General features: G+C 33.6%; 2 protein-coding genes across 3 annotated transcripts in view; one reads left to right on the top strand and one right to left on the bottom strand.

Moving 5' to 3' along the window:
- Positions 1-3949: 3949 nt before the first annotated feature.
- Positions 3950-23920, bottom strand: part of LOC148630118 (ornithine decarboxylase-like) — a 32930-nt gene continuing 12959 nt past the window's right edge. For both annotated transcript variants that reach the window (XM_088561143.1, XM_088561153.1), the window contains exons 5-12: positions 14611-14687; positions 13792-13964; positions 10688-10825; positions 9937-10102; positions 9316-9472; positions 7278-7408; positions 4721-4932; positions 3950-4527 (exon numbers count right to left, since the gene is read on the bottom strand). In XM_088561143.1, coding sequence (XP_088417269.1) covers positions 4383-4527; positions 4721-4932; positions 7278-7408; positions 9316-9472; positions 9937-10102; positions 10688-10825; positions 13792-13964; positions 14611-14687 — 1199 coding nt within the window. In that variant the 3' untranslated portion in view covers positions 3950-4382. The remainder of the gene's footprint in view (positions 4528-4720; positions 4933-7277; positions 7409-9315; positions 9473-9936; positions 10103-10687; positions 10826-13791; positions 13965-14610; positions 14688-23920) is intronic.
- LOC148630119 (uncharacterized) lies at positions 21019-22132 on the top strand. The gene has a single exon (XM_088561164.1). It carries the CDS (start codon positions 21019-21021, stop codon positions 22123-22125), a length of 1107 nt encoding a protein of 368 aa, XP_088417290.1. The 3' UTR covers positions 22126-22132.

Genomic DNA, 23920 nt, shown 5'->3' on the forward strand with positions numbered 1-23920 from the left:
CTCATTTACTTTTGTTACTTTGTATGTATTTGTTTGTGGTTATTTCATGTTCTTTGTTGTGTGTGTCTGGTTTTCATGTCTGGTCTTTGTCCCTGAATAACATTCTTATGGTTTCCGATAGAATCTTGATTTCCTTGATTGCTCTTTAAATCGTGTAATCCAAACTATACAAAAAATTGAAAGGTAGCTTACATCAATATAAATAAACTCACCTAAGTTTCATTGGCATTGCTTTAAGGGTTTTGGAGTTATAGCCCCAAAACATAAAAACATAAAAGCGTTTTTGTAAGAACATGATTGATTTATTGAAAAAGCGGAAATTTATAAAAATCGAAAGGGAGCTCACATCAATAGAAAGACACAATTCACCAATATTTCACAAGATTGGTGGCAGAATTGTTATGTAATTTTGCGAAGTGTGAACGAGCGACGGACCAACAACCAACACTGGTAAACCATAATATCTGCATGTCTAGACATATGGGGATATAAAATGCATTTCTCTGGTCCTTAATTCCTAAACAGGTTGTCTTAACACCCACCCACACCCCCAAATCGATCTCAGTCCGTCTTTTGTGGTATAGAATATTGTGGAACAATATCATGAACATGCATATGCTTTGCCTGGAGTTATAGTTAAATTCAATGAAATGCCAATATTTGTCCTTTTTGACATAATAATCCAAAAACATGTAAGGCAATATCCTTAAAAAAAATAAATAGTAATAACTTTCCTTTTGCAGTTTGGAACCTTGTAAAATTGTAGGAAGATCAAGCAAGTTATGTTCAAGTAGTGACACAATAATTCAAGTGTCTACAGACTACGCATACGATGACACCAATGACTACAGCAACATACCACTATAAATAAAATGCTTCACAGGGTGTAGCTTTGTATGACAACAGAAGTAACAGTTGAGGAAAATACAGACACAACATTCAAACTTGATACAGCTTTGAATTTTGATTTCAATTAGATATTTAACACAGGATAAGAATGTAACCAGAATCAAATAGTCACTTTATTGGCCTTTATTCCTAATTGGTTCCAGTTAAAATCCAATCTCCTTTAAGGGCATGGCACCTTGTAGTTGTTGACCCCTTATTTGAACTTGGCTCTACCCACAACCCAAATATGAATCCCAGTCTTCCTTTTGTGGTATGGCACTTTGTAGTTAAATTTATATGAGATCCATTCACTTTTATTCAAGTCATTGTCCATACACAATACAAATGCTTGTTTCAGGCCCCTTTTTGGCCTTGTAATTCCAAAAAAAGCTCATGACTAAACCCCAAATACTGATTCAATATAATGTATATGTCAAAAAGACAACAACCCCACTGGGATGAAAAAGTCAGCCTAAGACCATCCATTGGTTTTCAATGAACAATGAGGACACTCTCATAACACAGCGTAGGCTGCAGATGGTCCCTGCACCATTTAGTCCTAATAGCATTAGTAACACAATTTCAAAGAGATCACTTCATTAATAGTCAAGTTATTGTCTGGACATCAAGAAAATGCATGTTTCTGCCCCTTCTAAAATGTTGAACTCTTAACCCCTCAAATCAATCTCTGACTATTGTGATCCCATTTCTTTTACTGGAGTTGAATAATTAAGTTCTATGAAATGTGTGTTTTGTTTACGCCATAGCCCTTAAAATCAATAACAACCTTCTTGTGGTTTAGAACCTAGTTATAAAATGTCATCAAGTCATTGCACGAAAACCAAATGTCTATGGTTGACATAGATGAATTGACAACATAATGCCATTATATGACCGCAATTTTTTTTCGTGCTGGATTAGTATACAGATGCTACTAATTATTACTGGAACTTAACATACATTATTTTGGTTTTTACTACCATCTAGGACCCGCTACTCATTTTTGTTGTGGTGGATAAGTATACTGGTACTACAAATTATTACTGGAACTTTACATAAATTAGTTTGGTTTTTACTACCATCAAAGACGTGCTACTCATTTTTGTTGTGATGGATTAGTATATTGGTACTACCAATTATTAATTTAAGGTGCTGGAACTTTACATACATTAGTTTGGTTTCTACTACCATCTAGGACCTGCTATTCATTTTTGTTGTGGTGGATTAGTGTACTGGTACTACTAATTATTACTGGAAATTAACATACATTAGTTTGGTTTTTACTACCATCAAAGACCTGCTACTCATTTTTGTTGTGGTGGATTAGTATATTGGTACTACAAATGATTACTGGAACTTTACATGCAATAGTTTGGTTTTTACTACCATCTAGGACCCGCTATTCATTTTTTGTGGCTTAAGGCTGAACAGTTACTCTATTGCATTTTATTATATTGTATATATGTGAGATCAGCCCTGTACTTGTGTTACTTAATACTACAAACTGAATATACAGAAGTGTTTTTCTTTGAGTAAAAGATTCTGCTAGTCATTAGAAGTGAAATAAGTAACTCTTACATATATTCACTTTTAAGCTGATATTACATATAATTATGATATCACCAACATCAGTACAAGTTAAGTTAGAATGAACCTATCAGGAAATCTTTAATTTCTTCATACTTTCAATTAATACTTAAATATATGAAGGAAATTAAGGGAACGAGGATTACAACCTTAATAACTGCAATCACAGAGACATGTCTCACTTGTCACAAATGGTCTATGTATTTCACTATTTGATAGTGACTGCGAGGGATAATGCATGAAACAGATACAGAATTCCAAAGTTATAATGCTAATGCAACTGGACACTCAATATAAGTGATCTACCATTTAGTACTTCATGTTAAACTGATCAATCAGAAAACTGAACATAATGAAAACATTAAAATTTTAAAAAGAAATTTCAAAATCAATAGACCATGACTGCAGGGGCATATGCATGAAACTGATATGGAAGTGTGATGTAGTAATGTTAGTGCAACTGCATACCAAATGCAACATGTGATTCAGTGATTCATGTTTAACTGATCTAATCAAATAAAATTAGCATTTAAATCTTAACAAAAATTTGTAAAGTCAATTGACCATGACTCCAAGGACATGTGCATAAAATGGATAAAAAATTGTAATGTAGTAAAGCTAATGCAACTGTATACCAAATATGATTGATCTGGTTAACAAATGGTTAACAGACCTAATCAGAAAACTTAGCATAAATCTTAACATGGATGCAGACACTGTCTCAACACTTCTGTGACTTTTACAGCAAGCAAGACAATAAAAAAATTGCTATGCATAGTCATATGACCCCCAATGCCACAAAAAAATGTATTGCAAATGCCCAATAACTCCTGTAAAATTTAAAACTCATCAAAACAAAATTGCAGGGCAAAATGATCAACTACGTATGGTGACTATCAATCCTACAAAATTTGATTTAAACCCATTTAGTGGTTCTGTAATTTTTTTCAACAGTCAAAGTCCAATAACTCCCATAAAAAAATCCAAAACAAAATGGTGTTGCAATATGATCAATTGCATAATGTTCCTTACAACAATCTTACAAAATTTAAAGGAAATCCGTCCAGTAGTTGCAGAGGAGTTCTGCTCACAAAATCTCCCTATTGTGTCAATGTACAAAATAACTGCCTAAGTCCAATATCTCAGATAAAATTGTTCAAAACAAAATGGTAGTGTGGTATGATCAACTTCATTATGCATCTAACAATCCTCCAAAATTAAAACAAAATCTGTCAAGTGGTTACAGAGGAGTTGTGTACACAAACTTAAGACGTACATACTTTATGAAGGGGTGCAGGTTAAAAAAAAATTAATTCTGGGACAATGACCAGACAAAGAAAATAGACACTTTAAAAGTTTCTTAAATGTGTTGACATGATGTGTATTTTTGAATCATTCTACACAATTTTTCATCTTTTCTATTGTCAAACAAATAATTTTTCAGAAAGGGTGAGTAAATAAAATAAAGAAAACAATTGGTAAAAGTTTTGTATTCTGGCCAATATGATTACAAATGCAGGTGATCCCACTGTTTGTATTCCCAAGATATCTATGATGATAATCATTATTTTCAATTCCAATTTCACAAATCAAAAAAACATAGAACACTCTGACACATAACACTTCACTAGTGTCAAAGCTTTCTAATATGGTATTAATACAAAGTCTTTGTTTCCTCATTCTTTCTAAATCAATAATTTTATATATTTTTTCTTTAAATTTTTGGCAAGCAAATCATATTGAAGACTTTGATATTAAAAAATTAAAAGATTTAAAAGTAAAAAAAATAAATTAGAGTTTGAAAATTATGATCATAGGACAACAATACCCTTTAAATGAGTTATATAACACAGACAGTTTCTCTAAACAAGCAAGATATACTGAGCTGGTTATGATAAAATGAAATGTCACATTTCCACATCGTAATCTCCAACTGTAATTCCCTCAGCAACAGCAGACTGGGTAAATTGGTTAGATGTTTCGTAAAGATAGTGACCAGATTTCATTGCAGGTAACTTGGTGATGGGACTGTCTTCAGGGTATACCTCATTCCTGTCAAAATAAAATATGATGGAAAGATCTAAAGATTTACAGGCCATTTCCAGCTAAATAATCTCTTGAGTAAGAGTTATAATATATATTTTTAGCATTGCCTTGTTATAATACAAAGAAACACTTAATTAGTTGCTATGTATGATAAGTCATTGACCTTCAGATATGCTTTTACTAAAACATGTCAACTTACCACAAAGTTCTAAAACAAAAGAAATGCTGGTTTGGTTTGGGCATTCCATTGAAGCCTGAAGCAGCAGATATGGTATAAGCTCCCATATCGTTGAAATAAATCCATTCTCCATTCCTCATTTCAGGAAGTTTACATTCCTGCAGAATACAGTCCAAGCCATCACATGTTGGTCCCCAGATACTGCTGGTGTACTGAACACTCATGTCATATTTCTGAAGTGAAAAGTACCTATCATAACAAATAAATAAACTGTGGCAGATTATATTCAATATGTTGTAAAATCTTCATAAATGTCTTTATGATAGTTCAATGATATCAACATTTATGTACAAGTAGGAAACCTTCTTGAAATACATTACAAGAATTTTGCTTTCAAAAATAAATACAGCATCATGCCCAACTACATTGTCATTTGCTAGTCAGGACATGTACTGTAAACATATCAATTTCACGGTTGCTAATTTTCGCAGATTCTGTCAAGTGAGTATATTCATGGGTATAAGAGGCTCCAAGGATTCTGAATTGCTCATCTCTGTAAAATTTTGCCTTTCAAGGGCAATAACTCTAACATGGAGTTGCCCAACAATTTTGACTCCATTTGATCCATTGGAGACTTTTGTAAGCCTTATAATAAGGATCATTTCAGCAATTGAAAAATATTTACTAAAGCTGATGGATTTTGAGATATATGCAAAAATCTGCTGTCTGACCCCTATGTTCTGTTTTTAGTAACAGCGGCCATGTTTTTTAACAGATCAAAAATCCAAACCGTTATTTTGCTAAAGATACCATAAAAAACAAAAAATCCTGCAAGTCATTGAGGAGGAGCTGTGGAAAATACAAGAGACCAGACCAAGTTTTGCTGAAAAAATGTGTAAGTTCAACAGGCCTCCTTTCTACAATTTTTATCCAAACATTAATTCCTGACAATATGCATGAATGCTGCAAGCTGCTCAGAAAATAGTTTGGACAGACAGACAGGACTAAATCTATACACCCCAAAACTTCGTTTGCAGGGGTATAATGATGCCCCCACAGTCCATATGGACACATTTTTTAAGTCAAACCACTCAAAATTTGACTACCCTAGAAACATCTTTGTATGCCCCACATAAAATACTTGGACATCACAATACAAGAGCCTGACTCGCTCACCTGATTAAAGTTTATCTTTCAATGGCAATAAATTTAGCAAGACATTTTCTAACAATTTTGACTCAAGAAGACTTTGAATTGGTAGGACTTATCATAAGGACCAATACATACATGGCTTAACAGATCAAAATGCAAATTTTGGAGATATATGTAATAAACTGCAGTCTGATCCCTATGTTCTATTTTTAGTAACGGCTGTCATGTTTTATGATGGATAAAAAAAATAAACATAAAATTTGAGCAAGGCATCCCAAGGAACATTCATACCAAGTTTGGTTCAAACTGGTCACGTGGTGTTTTTGAAAGAAATAACATTAAAAATAGCAAAAATTAAAACGCTGAAAAAGGGGAATAACTCCTAAATGGCTTGATATATAAAAAGGAAAATTTGACCACAGATAGACCTCAAATTGCTTTAACTACGACAGAATTTGGCTAAACCTTACGGTTTTGGAGATATATGCAGAAAACTAGTCTGACCCTATGTTCTATTTTTAGTAACGGTGGCCAAGTTTTTCGACAGATCAAAAATCTAAACACAACTTTTGTGCAAGATACCCTGAGGAACATATGTGCAAGATTTTAAAAAAATTGTTAATGGACGACGATGACGACGGACGCCAAGTGATGGTAATAGCTCACATGGGCTTTGGCCAGGTGAGCTAAAAAAGCAACTTTATACCAAGTTGCTAAATCAATCCCAACCATATTTTGAGAGCATGACACCTTGTGGAAACAATTTTGAACAGACCAATTTCCTGTTACTCAAGGTACCACAAGAAATCAAGAAAATGCTCGTTTCTGGTCCCTATTTGACCCCTAATTTCCAAATGGTTCAAATCTTAACCCCAAAAAAAATCCATCCCATTCTGATCTTTGTGGTAGAGAATATTGTGGAACAATATCATCAATATCCATATGTTTTTACTGGAGATTTGTAGTTAATTCTATGAAATGCCTGTTTTTGGCCTCTTATTCCAAAAAGGATGGGACCATAACTCCAAAAACCAACCTTCCTTTTTAGTTTTGGAATTCTTTTCATAGAATTTTGTGAAGATCAATCAACTAATATTTTTCAACAGACGCCAATGAAGAAGAAAGCACCATACTTTTATACATCTGTATTTTTTTTAGTGATAGTATAAAAATTGGAATTATTCAAAAAAACAAATGGGAGTTTTCCATAATGGATAAAAACAATTTGCCAAAGTTTCATTCAACTTGGTACAGTTGTTTTTAAGTTATTGTGCCAAACTTTGTGGGACATACAGGAGTAAAACAATATGTTTCCCACCTTTTAGTTGCAGGGGCCTAAAAACTGAGCTACCTGTTTTTTAACAAGCAAATTCAAATGACATTATATACATTATATTGTCCATGTATTTCACATCAATGACTTTACCTTAGGCAGTGATGGTACTACTGTGGCATGGTCATGAAGGAGACTGTTGAATGACCCATATACTCCATCATTGACATAGTACATCATGGCTGGCTCATCGTTGGCTGTTGGATGGTCTACTGGTTCTTCATCTTTATTATAAAAAAAGGGCATTTACAAGTACCAGTCTGTGTAAGAATTACGCAGTGGGTGAAATTCGTCAGAAAAAAATTTCACCTCTTAGGTCTTCTTTAAATATAATATGTTAAATTTCACTAATTCATTGCACCAAAAAAGAATGTTTATGGCACAGATATTGAAATTTTCACAATTTTCTCATCCCATGTTTAAAAGATCTAGTAGCTGAGTTAAAAAGAATAACGTCATATTGGTGAGCTTTTGCAAGCAGAGTTAAGATTTTCATGGTTTCTTGAAAAGCCTTGTACTTAACTTACTGAAAACATGTGACTTTCAATGCTAATGATTTTACCTGGATTCCTATTAAATGTACTTTTTGGTGAGTATTAATTTTCAAGGTTTAAGAATTTTTCCTTAGAATTTCCTGACAAGGCCACATCAAATGAATCTTTTGTTGGTCCGACAACTGAAGCAAATATTTGGTAGCAAAAGAAATTTGCTTACCTAACTACTTAAATTGAGTTCCTAAAACTGAGTGTTAATATGTAAAGCTTAAAGACCTGTAAGTGACCTATATTCCATTTCTTTTGAAAGATTTCATTTTTTTAAACCAAAAAAAAATTAACACTTGCTTGTTAAAACACCTTTTGTCTATGACAAATACAAACTTTGAAGAAAATAGTTAATTATACCCTCTGCTCTTCAAAATTTTCTTTTACATTGAGGAAATGTTAACACACTGAAAGAAAGGAAGACCAATTTTTTCATTAAAATAGAAACTAATTTCTTTTTATGGTATACTTTTAGAAAACCTGAGGTCACATAGTCCATACCTTTTTATAAAAAAAAAAATGAAAATGCTTAATTTCATGCCCATTGCTTAAAGTTTCAGGTGTTCTGTTGACTTTTTTCTTCAAACAATTAGGCTTTTGTTTGTATGAAATTCATATCAGTGCACTTCCTATATTGTTAGGTTAAATTATGAATAAAAGTTTTTGTATTCTAAAAACAGATGAAAAAAAAAGTTATGATTGATGTAGTTTCTCATGTTCTTCCAAAGGGCAGACAGCACACCATAAGAAAGACGCTGGGACACTGATATGCATGGGGCTCATCATGAGAAATACCAGCACATTGATTTATAATGATTTTATGATAAACATTATTAGCAGTACTGCAACACTGATTTATAAAGATGTTTATAGTGATAGTACTCATCATTATCAGTACTGAGAGACTGATCTATAATGATGTTTATGTTACTCATCATCAGCAGTGCTGGGATAAAGATTTAGAATGATGTTCTTGATACTCATCTTTACCAGTGCTGTAACAGATTTATAATGAATGTGTATTGTACTCATCATAAGCAGTGCTGGGACAGTGATTCATTATGATGATCATGGTACTCATCATTAGCAATGCTGGGACACAGATTTATAATGGTGTTTATGGTGCTTATCATTAGCAGTACTGGGACACAGATTTATAATGATGTTCATGGTACTCATCATTAGCAGTACTGGGACATAGATTCAGAATAATGTTCATGGTAGTCATCATTAGCAGTACTGGGACATAGATTTAGAATGATGTTCATGGTACTCATCATTAGCAACGTTGGGACACAGATTTATAATGGTGTTTATGGTGCTTATCATTATCAGTACTGGGACATAGATTTATAATGATGTTCATGGTACTCATCATTAGCAATGTTGGGACACAGATTTATAATGGTGTTTATAGTGCTTATCATTAGCAGTGCTTTTTAAGACTCTGGAGTATCAAAAAGATGTTTTTTTAAAATACTGCATTTTAAGACAAGTTATAGTTCTTGTGTATAAACTTTTAAAGATCACACTCATTCAAACCTTGCTGATGCAGCAATTACAGACAAATGCAGAGTTTATCAACTTACTCTCTGCATGTTGGTCCCTAGCAACAACTCTCTTGGCAATGATGTTGGTCACCACAGAGAAAGCAGAGGCCACATAAAATCTTCCTGGTTCTGCTATAACCCGGATCTCATCCTCTGGGAAGAACCGGTCTAAGGATATGTTCACAACATCAGCAATCTGTCAAAACATAAGGTTAAGTTCATAAAAAGAAAAGAAAAAAACAAGTGCCTGTAGACAAGAACATAGATAATCACACCAAAAGGGACAGTGTCATATAAATTTTAAGAAGGCTCGTTCTAAAGAAATGGGCTTTACACCCACTAATTATCTATAGATACTTTAAGTATGAATGATTCTTAGATTTCCATGATACACTGTATGTTGTTCTATGAACTTCCATACTAAAAGAATGTAGCTAAATTTCCAGAAATCATTCTATTAGAAATAAATATTGCAGACAGTTTGAAAGTCTTTTGTACTTTGAGTTATAAACATAAAAGTTAACTACTCGCACCATGTAGAACTTCTAGACAAAACCATACACAATGTGTGGAAGCTTATGTTTACTTTGAGAGGATAATTGTAAATTAAAACACAATTAAATATCAAAATAGAGTTCTTTATTGTTTACATGTACTAACTTCTTCTACAGTGATTCCTTGGTCTGCATGTCCAGGGAAACCACCTCCAATGTCCAGCAAGTTCATATCAAATCCCATTTCAATTCCCATATTAAACACATCCCTAGCTTGTTCAATGGCAACCTCAAATGCCTCAGCTTCTTGGCATCCACTTCCCACATGGAAGCTGAAATTGAGAGTTTTCCTCCACTAAAGATTGCTTATTGATCATTCTTTACCATGCAATTAGTAGCATTGATAATGCTTCTCACGAAGCCAGTAAAAGTTTACTGTGCAGTGTTAAAGGCTTTATTATGTTCCTTTATTGTTTCTGTTCTGTCAAAGTTAATTATTAAGCTAAATGCCTTGTGACTGTCAATCTCTATTTCAAGTCAGATAACAAGGTCTTCTGATTCACATATACTTACAAATAATGTAATAATGTTGTCATTATAATCCATTAACTATACATCTAACAAGAATAGTGTCAAATGAAACTTTTACAAAAGTGTTAACCCAATTCTGACCAAAATCTTCAAAAACAAGTAAAAAAATTTACTTCAGCACTATGTATAGTCTTTGAGATTATACTAAAAAAAGTTATTTTCATATGATTATTAATACTTGTACAAAATTTTGATGCAGAACTTTGTTTAGTTTTTGAGATTTTGCTATCACAGGCAGAAACACAGAGGGACAAATTGATAACTATGGGGCACATTTATTGGTGACACAGGGTCCCATTTAAAAATCCATCTATGTAAAAACTTACCTTACACCAACTACATCCAGGTCAAGCTCCCTGGCTTTGGCTAACAAATGATAGGCTTTACTTGGAAGGCATCCAAATTTCATCCCAAGCTCACACTGCACCTTAAAGTTGGTCGGAGGCAGTATACGAAGTACCAATCTAAAATTTATACAGTACAGTTAAGTAAAGGGGCAAATCATGTATCATATAGAAAATATATACAGCAGAGTTTGTTTATAATGAATACCAGAAACTTCTTTTTCTAAACTAGGATTATCTCCCTTTTGTTTTTTAAAAGTGGTATTATCGCTTAAGACCAAGGGTCTGGAAATTTTGACAGCCTATGCCAGTCATTTTATCAAACATCAGCAGACATTTAAGTCAGTCTTTTTAATACATGCTAAGGTCAAAACTAAACTTTTAAAAAAAAACCTTTTTATGTAGTTATTTTAAGATAAATATTTGAATTTGTGTTATTTTATCACATACTCTGTCTTTTACAAAATATAAGAAAGAGTGAATAAGTTTGGTTTCGACCACATGTGGACGTTCTAACATGTAAACAAAACATCGTATTTCTTGGAATTTTTCATCACATGGGCAAACAGCCAAAAACTTCCGACTGATAAAAAAAATTTTGATTATTTATAAAAGAAAATCGCGATTAAATGGTCTGTTGATTTCTGTGTTAAAAAGGTTCAATCGTTAAATATATAATTAGAAACTACAACTGATTCGTAGTTTCAGTACCATATGCTTTCCTTACCTCTAAAAGATCAGCAGGAAAATGATGGACTTGTCAATTTTTTTTCTTAATAAATCAAGTAATAAATGTATGAAATTTCTTTGAGTCACTTTAATTAATTTGTATATGAAATGGTGCTGCACATGTTCCATTAATTCAATTATAAAATTAACTAATCAGTTACAGGTAAATCACAGTCTCAGGTGGCTAAAATTGACACACCTGTCAATTAATTTCCAATAAACAATTAAGACTCTTAATTCAGAGGAGTAGCAATGACAAGCTGAAGTGTTACCGACAGACAGACAGACAGACAGAGTGACCTGCCTCGTAGACCTGCTTCTGCCTTCGACAACAGGTAAAAATGACTGAGTTCAACATGCTCAAAATGTGAAAAATAAGTAATCAAATTTCTGAATAATAGGATGCTCATATCTTCAATATGTATACAATAACTATGCAAATTTTGAATAATACTGCTTAAATACCTTTTAAGTTACAGATTACACAAAAGGTAAACCTAAGCGTGATAGACAGTCAGTCAAGCGGCTACTTGACATGTTGGTGACACAAGTAAAAATTAAATAAAGTGTTTTAAATCATTTCTACCAAATTTGATAATAATCCACTGACAGATATTAATTCCAGAGTGTTTAAAAGTTTCAATACTCTATTTGGAATAAATCTTTCTCAAAATAAATGCTAAATGGCTTGACATAGTCTACTGCCTTAATTATAAATTGTGAAATACCAAAAAATTTAACTTAAACAACTAAAAAAAGACAGAAAAAAAATTGAATAATGTCACTTGCACCTTCATTGCAGCAAGTTAACATCACTCTGAATAAAGTCACTTTATTTGAGTTCTTTTAAAATGTCTTTTTTTAAATAAAAATACAAAAATCTCAGCATTTTCAGTGGCAAAACACATTGTCTTGTGTAGAGAGATAATTGGGACATTGATGGATTAAGGCAATGCATCTAAATTGCCATTCTCTTTACACAAGAGCTTGTGGTCAAAGGTATACTTTCAGTTTATACAATGTATCAATGTCCACCTGAAAATAAAATTCATCAAATCATTGTGAATTTTGCATCACATTTTCTGCAATTCATAACATTAATTCTGCATAATATAGAAACCTTAATGCAAAATGGAGCAAAAAAGTCAAAGATGGCCAATTTGGGAAGAAGCACTTGATTTAACTCTTTCTTTAAGAGATTTTGGCTATAGGTATAAAATCATCAAAGACTATGATGTCATAACAAAATTCGAAGTATTACAGAATTGCTGCAACAATTTGTAAGCTATTTGTTTGAATTTATATTTTCTTAATTGTCACATATACAAGTCTAAAACCTTTTCCTGAATCTGTTCTAACTAGAATTCATAAAAACAAGAGGCTCCCAGGAGCCAAATTCGCTCATGTGGTTAATGTTTGTCTTTCAAGGGCAATAAATTGAACAAGGAGTTGTCCAACAATTTTGACTCAAGAAGATTTTGGTAGGACTATCATAAGGATCATTTAAGCGTGAGTCTCTTTCTATCTATTATAGGTTTCAAGATATTGGCTAAAAACTGCAAAAAAAACCCCATTATTTTTCATTTGTCAAGGACAATAACTCTTACAAGGAGTCACCTGACAACTTTGGTCCCTGAAGACATTTGAAGGCCTTATAATAAGGGTCATTTCAGCTATAGAAATAATTTTGCTAAACCTAATGGTTTTGGAGATGTATGTGAAAAACTACTATCTGACCCCTATGTTTTATTTTTAGTAATGGCGGCCATGTTTTTTTTTTCAAAAATCCCCACATCAGTTCTATGCAGGATACCCCAAGGACCATTCATACCAAGTTTGGTTCCAGTTGGTCAAGTAGTGTCAGGGGAGAAGAGTTTATTAACGATGACGACAGACGCCAAGTGATGGCAATAGCTCACATGGCCTTCGGCCAGGTGAGCTAAAAAGCACTCAACCCAAACTTAACTTAAACTTATTACAAGTAATTTCCTAAATTTGGATTATTTCCCATTTCGAGAATCTGACAAAAGGTATCTTTTATACAAAGACATTGAAATACAATTCCATACTTGAACTTTTATCAAAATTTCATTTCAAAGTGTAGGAGGACTTGTCCTTACAAGGTTTTAACCTGTAAAACCATTTATCTCCCCTTGTTTCCTTTATATACCTCTGCTTGTCGAACCAACTTTCCTATACAGTTGCATCAAACTCCATTCAGTAGTTAAAGAGATGTGCTTACCAGGTGTATGGACAAACAAAGGTGAAACGGATCTATATGGGCTTAAAAAAACTATTTTTCAGACAGATGAATGGATGGGCAATACAAAAAAAATGAGCAGAAAGACCAAAAATACCTTGCAGTTGGATAAACAGCTTTAACTTTGTGCAATTCATCTTCATTGTCAAAGGTCATAAGAGCTACATCATTCTTTGCAGCATATCTAATAAATGAAGTCTGTTTACATGGATTGGCATAAATAATTCTTGATGGTTCAACTCCAAGCTTCAGAATCTTCTGTATCTCTGCCTGAAAATCAATGATTTTCAGAACTAAATATCAATAAAATGTTTTGCAGAATATGGCTTGATACAATCACAGAAGCCAAATAAAGAACATTTTGAGCAATTAAAGACACAACATTCAACCTAGATACAGCTCAAAAGTTGAAATATGATGAATATTAAATATGGCATAAATTTCTAAACAGAATGAAAGAGGTCAATAAATTATAGAATTAGCAATTAGACATTAGAAATGATTAATGTATACTAAGCTTGAGTAATTGCATATTTCATCCTCTGCTTGCTTAATATTAAGGATCATAACCCCTAAAAGCAATTAAAACCTCTAATCTGTGTTTAAAATCAGCTTCATGTGATGTAGCGATGCTGATACACCTGTATACCACATATGATTAACCCAACATTAGAGGTTAATATTAAGCTGATATAATAAGGGCAATTACATCACATGCTACTAATATAAACAGATATTTTGTTTGTTCACTGAAATGATACAACACCTTTTTTTTTAACAAAGTAAATTGATATGGGCAGCATACTTTTCTATGTACCTTATGCAATAAGATAATACTTCATGCCAAATTGCTACACAAAAATTCATATTAAACATAATCTTAAGTCAGAAAACATTTGTCATTTTATTGGCTTACCTTGCTAGCGCAATCAAAAGAAAGGCCCATGTCAGCCAAAAGTTTGATGACAGCATGGTGTTCATTGCATTTGACAGCTACAAAAACATTAACATTTGAACTTAAGGATAATATGAAATCCTCAATAGAACACAACTTCATCAGTGTGGGAAACCATTTTTTCCCCAACTTGCCATTCTGGCAAATGGAATATTGATATTGCTAGCCAAATAGAGATTCAACAAGCCAAATTTGAATTATCTTCTGTTTTCTCTTGGATTTGAATAACTTCTGCATTTCTTTTTCTTTTTTCTAACTTTTCATTTGTTTTTAAATTTATCAAAAACTTTTCCATTTTCGAATAAAGTTTTTCATGTACTTTACAGTAACAAAATAATTTGCAAGGTAACATATCTTAAATTACCAAGATAAATTTGTCTGAATACTAATACTAGACTGGGACCGTCCCATAGGTTTTGGCACATCCTGTTTAATGCGAAAATGTCAGAACGTAAACAATGCTTTAAAGTCAATAAAATTGTGCCAAAATTCATTTGACATATTTAAGCTAAACTTCTTAAAATGTAGGGAACATATTTTTAATGTGTGATACTAAGGGATGTTTGCTGGTTGGTTAACTTTCCTTGGAACTAAATGATGGCCGCCAAACTGACGAGTGTAAGCTAATGAGAACTCACCAAATTACAAATCTACTCATATTTGGTGAGCTGGCGAGCGGAGGTTTCCCACACTGTTGATACAACCACAAACGGGGAAAATCCTAGCTTGAATATTGCATTTGATGAAGTATTTACAATAGTTAAAAAATAATGATTATAAAATTTACTGATATGTTCCTCTTCATAAAAATATCTTTTTGTGGAAAAATCATTGGTGCTAAAAGTATTACACTAGATACATATATGTTTGAATCAAACTCCTACAAAGAAAACCCCTTCAAGTAGACTTAAATCATGTTAAATCCTAGACTTTAAATACCCCCCTTGCAGGGACTTTAAATACCCCCTTGCAGGGACTTTTTATTAGTCATCTTCATATGATGCTTAATCTTCCTATACAAAGGAACTCCTCTGAGCAATTTAAGAGGAGTTGCATTCACAAGGTTTTAACAAGTATAATTACATAGCCAAGTGCACCACGATACTACCACAGCCAGATGAACTTCGTTCACTTGGGGACAAATGTGGACACAATATTAGTTACAGACAGACTGAACATACGGACTTCTAGATCATTATGGACACAACAACTGATACTGATATAACATCTACTATAGTGTAAAATATTTTGAAATTTAATCTAAGATCTAAGTTCCACTTCAGGGTACATCCATGGATCACTTTGTACCTCAAAAACTGTAAATGATAGAGAAAATTTGATACGCATACTTCTTGAAGCTCTTGTATTTAGGCACGGATTTTTATCACAAACCCAATATTTTTTTTGTCTTCAAAAACATACCAATAACTAGAGGCTCTTAAGAGCCTGAATCCCTTACCTGGGTAGATAAGCAACATTCTTTTTTTTGTAATAGCTGTCATGTTTTTCTTGGATAAAATTTCTTAATGCTCATTCTCAAGGAAAAATCATTTCAGTTTTCATTTACTTCTGTTCAGTAGTTTTTGAGGGAAAAAATTTGAAAGTAATTACATTAACAAGCTAGACCAATTGATGTCTGGACTTGCATTGCACTGCTGCTGTGATTTACAATTGCTAAGGAAAATGTGCCAAAAAAAGTGTTACGGACATAATGCCCATAACTCGACTCTAGTCTAGAGGGTTTTATTTGCCTAAATCACTCACCTGGATTGATATGCAACATTCTATTTTTTGTAAAAGTAGCCATGTTTTTTCTTGGATATAAATTCTGAATGCTCAATCTATGGAAAAATCACTATTATCAATTTTTTATTGAATTCATCCAGTTGATTCAGAGGAGGAGATTTCTGAAAGTAATAACATTAAAAATAGCCAAAATATGTTGAAAAAGGTTGACAACTCCAACATCGCTTCCCATAATAACATGAAAATTTTGACCAATGATAGATCGTACATGCTGAACATTTTTACCCAATCACAATTTGACTAAACCTAATGGTTTTGAAACTTCTGTCTTACCCCTATGTTCAATTTTTAGTAATGACAGACAAGATTTTTAACAAATCAAAAATCTCCACATCAGTTCTATGCACAACACCCTATGAAACATTAACACCAAGTTTGGTTCTAATTGGTCGAGTAGTGTCAGAGGAGAAGACTTTTAAAAAATTTATGACAGCGATAGACAAAGGACACCAAGTGATGGCAATTGCTCGCATGGCCCTTTGGACCAAATGAGCTAAAATATTAAAGAATTAATATTTCCTGATAATATTCACAACAACAAATGAAGTTTTATGAAATTCTGTTGGCTAGTTTTCGAGGAGTTGCAATGACAAGCTGATACATCATGATTTTCATGATTTTATCTGTTCAAAAGGGCAAATCATCTATCATAATTTTCTCATAATATGCACAACTACATATGATGTTTTTGCAAACTACTGAGTTTTGTGAAAAAGTAGTTTAAGAGAAGTCGTGATGATAAGCTGATACATGACAATTTTCTGTAAATTTCTTAGTTCAAAGTGGAAATACTCCCATAAAAATTGGAGAATCAAAATTTCATGACAATATGCAGAACAACATATGGTGTTTTTGCTACATACCAAGTTTTATGAAATACTGTTTGGTCATTTTAAAGGAGTTATGATGAAAGCTGATACAATATGTTTTAAGACAATTTCTAAGTTAAATGGGAATAACTCCCATAAAAATTAGAGAGTCAAAATTTCCTGATAAATATGCACATATGGTGTTTTTGATATTTACCAAGTTTTATGAGTTCTGATGGAAAGTTTCTGAGGAGTTGCACTCACAAGATAATGACGAAAGATGGAGGGACCAGTCAAAAACATTATGCCCAAAGCAACTTTCTTGTATGAAATTTAATTACAGTGACAAAACCATTATATAGTAAGAAAATTTGGTAGTCTCATTAATACTGTTATAAGAGTAATTTTTACATTAAGAAATTGGCTACTGGTGATCATAGGATTTTTTTTTTTAATTCTGTATCTTAATGCTGGTACTCCAACTTATATGATAATAGTAAATACATGTATGTACACTGAAAACTATCTTTGGTATGTCAGTCTGAATAATGAAATGTTACAAGTCTCATGAAATTTTAGTAAGAAAAATAAATACCACACTTTTTAAAAGCTCTGTTTTCACAGATTATTGATTCTGGAGACTTGACAGAGTGTTAAGTACTAGTTCATTTAAAATTCAGACCCTGGCTATGGTAAGGTGATTCATGGTGTAGAAAAACACATGGATTAGATGCTCCTTTTTTTTGGTGTACAATTTTGAGAAGACTACACTTTCACCTCCCACTAAAATCAACTAAATCAAGAACAATAACTCTTGCAAAGTGCTAATTTCATGTACAATCTATATAAATTTGATCTCAAAAGCGCAACAACCAAATGAATAAAGAGCTGCGCTTTAAGCGCAAGATACGCCCCTTGTCCTTTTAACTTGTCCTTATGCTTTTAATGAATTTATATGATTAAAAAGAAATACTGTGAGCCCTGTCAAACACCCCCCCCAAAAAAAAAAAAAGAAAAAAAAGAAAAGAAAGAATGCACAAAAAATTTGGCACTATCAAAGCTACCTCAAGTTGAACTAAGTTTGATTTTTTACCCATACATTTCTATCCTGTTCAAAACACACTTTTCTGACAAGGTTACAAAGTACCTTTTATACATCATAACAAATGTTCCATTTTCAACAAATAAAATTTTCTTGGCCGTGTCCACCTTAAAACTTCATAACAAGGAAACAATAAATCTGAAATTTATCAAAATCGAAAGGGAGCTTATGTCAATAGAACAATTCAACAATTTCATAAACGTAGGTGTAAGTGTTTTTGAGTTATTGTTTGAAAACTTGAAAATCACCCTTTTTTTAAGTAAAAAAATTCACAACATGGAAACGTATAAATATTGGTACTTCAGGTGTATATTATAGTGATGTCCTGAAACTGAAGGCCATAGGAAACACAGCCTTTACACAAACATGTGAGGTATGTTATGCTTATGCGTTGTTTAACATGTTGTCTGCTCTATTTGTTACTGCAGAAAAACGTATGTCTGTCTGTATTTACATATTACTATTTTCAATTATTTGTTTAATTCACAGATTAATATCTGTGAGATTGATTTATATGTGTAGTTAACAAATGCATATAATACATGATATTATTTACATGATCTATACATTTTGAATAAGAATTTAAAATGGGATATTTATGTACAAAAGACATATTCGTAATTAGTTTTAGATTATAAGGAAAATATTGTTATTTTTCCTATTTTTGATTACCTTGAACATTTTATAATTCGCATATTGATCATACCATGTATTTACGATGGTTATTTATTATTACAGGGTATTTTTCATTGTTTCCTATGTTACAATGATTAATAAACAATACTAGAACTTGCAACCTGGGATTTGTGTTTTAATGCCAACCAAAACACGATTACAGAATGGCGCCCAACGTGATTTTGTTTTCATCGTAATGAAGTTCGATAGTTTGTGTATTGATTGACTAGTCTACCTGTCTACATTTACCTGTGGGAATTCCCTATTCAATGTTTGATTTCTATTTCGTAAGTGACGTCACACAGACTGAATCGTCAAAGATAGTGATACATATCTGAACATAAAACATTTCTACGTCATATCGAACAATGATTTTGTCAACTTCCGGAAGTGTCAATATCGAGGACGACGGAAAAGCAGCAATTTTCTAGAATATCAACGGGATAAAAGTGTGCATTGGTAACTATCATAAGTTATTCATTCTATGTTTATATGTTGCATGTACTGTTTTGTCATACTGTACTTTGTCAATGTGTATGAGTTAAAAAAAAATTCATTGAAAACTTGTTAGAATAACTTAGAATTTTTTTTGTAATTTGTTTTGTTTTTCTTTTGGTTAACATCAAGTGATCAAAGTGATGTCACACTTTTCAGTTACGTGAACCCGTTGCTCACTTTTAATAGAGTGATGAGTATAAAGCACATTATTTTGTTGAGTGCTAGCTTGTATGTTGTATCGAATGTTGAACTTTGCATACATGTAGTTTGATCTGACCCCCTCACTCCAACCCCCCCCCACCCCCCCCCAAACCACATACAACTGAAGTCAAGGTCAACCGGAAGTAGGTGGATAGGCACTTCCTGTTAATTTTATTTTATTATTTTTCTTTTTCATTTTTAGATAAGTTGAAGTTTTTCTTGCATACACACATACACTAGGACTTAGTCAATATTCATTTTTTTTTCATAGCATTTAAAGGTCATATGTGACAAATGTGACACTTATGTACATGTAAGTTTATGCCATATTGTAATACACATTGAGGTTTACTGAAAGCTACTGAAGCGCAGTAACATCAGTGTGTATACTTACTCATATTCCGTGTGACCCACACATAAAGGACATTGATTGACACATGTTTGTGTTTACATTTTGTACAAAGTTCAGTATTTGTGTTTAACCTACACTTATACATGTGGTGTTTGTGTTAGAACTTAGTGATTATTTTGTGTGTACATGTATATATTTGTCTTACTTTGTCTAGTATATGTTTGTGTTGTGTTGATTTACTTGAACGTTATGTGTTGAACTGTTCATAAACCAGTACTTAAGTGTGTTTAATACATTTAAGATTTTGACTTTATCATAAAAATAATAGTCAAATTAAACTTTTGATAAACTTAGAATTGAAATAGGTACTTAACAGGGTGCAATAGTGATTGAGAGTACAATTCCTTGTAACACTTGTCCATCAGTAACATTTACTAATTATCCTGACCTTGCCAACCTTATACCTTAACCCTTGTGCACTTAGTTTGACTTACATCTTTACTATCAAGTAGGTCTTTGTTTTTTTTTTGTTTGGTCTAGGGGAAGTAACTCTAGTTATTTGAATCGAGGTCAGTTACTATCAGTTGTTGCTGGTGTTGTTCGTCAGTAGCTCCTTTCCTATACTAGTACGATTATACGCCAATTTCATTAAGTATTTCAGTACCTATATTATTTGTATATTCTATTGAGATGGATTTGTGAACGTAAAAGTTTTACAATTCATATCCAAGTTTAGGTTGTGTATCCTAAAGGTAAGTTGTTGTGCATATACTTGAACTTGACCTTATTGTACTGCAGATATCATTTATTGTAGACCTCTAGGGTTTATTTTGTTTTTTTTTTCTTTTGATAACTTATTTTGTAGTTCTACTCTATTTAAAGGTTTAAGGTTACTTTTTGAAGCATTTTTCACTTTATATGCCATCATGACGGATGAAGACATTTCAGCAGAGGATCGTGCATTCCTTAAGTTATTGAAGGAAGAGGTTAAATCAACACCAAAGGGAGGTGTCCAAGGAGTAAAGGATTGGATGCGCAATTATCTAGCATCGACTGGTGAACTTGAACCAAAGCCAGAACACTCAGATGAGCCTTCTAAAACCGGCAAGGACAATATACTCAGGATGAGGGATCCATCCAGAATAACCAACTTCTCTGGAAACAACAACAAAGGAGAAACCTCATATGAGCTGTGGTGCTATGAAGTTTGTGGACTACAGCATGACAAATTATATGACCCAGAAAACATCAATTATGCTGTGAGGAGATCGTTAAAGGGTGATGCTGGAATGATAGCTATGCATCTTGGACCAAAAGCATCTTTACCAGAGATTATTCACAAGCTTGACAGTGTTTATGGAGCCGTAGAAAGTAAAGAAGATCTACTGGCCACTTTCTACCGAGCTAGACAAGAAGAAGATGAATCCGTCACCAAATGGAGTTGTAGATTGGAATACATCATTGGAAAAGCTGTAGACAAACAGATAGTTCAGAAGAGAGATACCAACAGCATGTTACACTCCATGTTATGGGCAGGACTTAAACCTGAACTGAAAGATGTATCGGGACACAAGTACGATTCCATTAAAGATTTTGATGAACTGCGCACAGCACTGCGACAGATAGAAAGAGATCATGAGGACAGGAAAACTACAAAGAAGCCCCAACCTGCCCGAGCAATAACAACATCTGCAGAAAATACATCCCAACCTAATGAGAATGGTGAATTAAAAGGAATGATACAGCAACTGACCACACGATTTGATAGATTGGAACGGACATACCATAATAACAGACAAGATGGATATTATAGAGGAAGCTATAACCAACAACCACAACGTCAGGAAAGACAATGGAGACCTAGATCTCAACGCCAATTAACATCAACTTCAAGAACTGAAACAGAGAAAGCAAATAAGATAGTATGTTATCGATGGGGCCAAGAAGGACATAAGAAAATAGGATGTGCTAACCCACCCAACAGTCACAATGATTTAAACCGCCAGAAGCCTATGGAGCAGGGCCGCCACTAGGCTTGAACAACTCAACGACAGGTCCTACACAAGAAAAGGAAAAGACCGTACCACTTGGATTATTTGGACAACCGACAGAGACTGAAGTAAAGCTTAATGGACAACTTGTTAAGACACTACTAGATACTGGATCTACTGTATCAACCATCAGTAATAGTTATTACAACACCCATATGAAGGCAACTAAACTTCAGAACATCAGCAGTTTGTTAGATATAGAATGTGCCGGAGGACAACAGCTACCGTATAGTGGATTTATAGAGGCAGAATTTGAACTTCTGAATCAGAACACCAACTACCCATGTGTACTACTTGTGGTACCTGACAGCCATTACAATGCACATGTACCTCTTCTACTTGGCACCAACATACTGCAGGTAATCCATGACAACATCAAAGAACATCATGGACAACGATTTCTACAGTCCTGCGATATAACAACACCATGGTATCTGATCTTCCGATCAATTACACTTAGAGAAAGAGAATTGACACGCAACAACAACACCTTAGCAGTAGTGAAGAATGCTTCAATAACTCCTATTACCATCAAACCAAATACCAGTACACAGTTTCCTGCGTTCATTGATAAACAGATACCATATGGTTCAACTCCAGCCATGCTACATTCATCTGAACGTCAACCTAATTGGAAAGACTTAGAAGTGGAACCAGGTCTTATTGATTATCAATATGGCAGCACAAGAACCATCTTCATACAGATTGCCAATGTGACAACTAGAACTATCACGATTCCACCGAAAGCAATTTTATGTGAATTACACCCAGTGTCTATCGAATACCAGAAAGATGTTTCAGCAGCTTCATCAATACCTGTTCTTGACCAAGTGAAGATAACCGAAAGCGACTTAACAGAAGATCAACTTCATGCAGGAGTTAACCTCATCAAGAAGTATGAAGACATATTTGCCAAAGATGATAGAGATATTGGACATACTTCAGTGAAACACCGTATTGATCTTCATGATGACAAACCCTTTAAACAGAGGTATCGACGAATACCAGCCACCATGTACGACGAGGTTAAGGAACATCTACGTCAACTTCTGAAAGCGGGAACTATTAGAACATCACACAGCCCATGGGCATCTAATGTGGTACTTGTAAGGAAGAAAAGTGGAAAGCTTCGTCTTTGTGTAGACTACCGGCAACTGAACTTGACTACCAGGAAAGACAGCTATAGTTTTCCAAGAATTGAAGAACTACTTGATTGCCTTGCTGGAAGTACTTTCTTCAGTACCATAGATTTGAAAAATGGATACCACCAGATAGAAATCCTAGAAGAACACAAGGAACGTACTGCCTTTACTGTTGGGCCATTAGGATTCTATGAGTATAATAGAATGCCCTTTGGACTCACCAACTCCCCAGCAACATTCCAGAGAATGATGGAAGAGTGCTTGTCAGATATGAACCTTCGAATCGGTAGCATCTTTATCGATGATATAATCATCTTTGGACGATCTTACGAAGAGCAACTAGAAAACCTTCAACGTGTGTTCCAACGTCTCAGAGAAGCCAACCTGAAGCTTGCTCCTGACAAGTGTTCCTTTTTCAAACGCAAGGTCACTTATGTTGGACATGTAGTATCAGCTGAAGGGATAGAAATAGACCCAGAGAAGACATCCAAGGTTCACGACTGGCCGAAACCAACCAATCCTGAAGACATCAGACGATTTCTTGGCTTTGTTGGATATTACCGCCGATTTATCAAAGGATTTTCCAAGATCAGCCAACCTTTGAGTGAGTTGATGCCGACACCAGGAACCAAGAA

Source organism: Perna viridis, chromosome 1, assembly GCF_037379345.1.
Source record: "Perna viridis isolate PV_CMFRI_1.1 ecotype Kerala chromosome 1, ASM3737934v1, whole genome shotgun sequence".
NCBI classification, from domain to species: Eukaryota; Metazoa; Mollusca; class Bivalvia; order Mytilida; family Mytilidae; genus Perna; species Perna viridis.

What these genes read in the sequence shown, in the direction of transcription:
- LOC148630119 (XM_088561164.1), top strand. Translation starts at nt 21,019, where the DNA reads ATGACGGATGAAGACATTTCAGCAGAGGATCGTGCATTCCTTAAGTTA.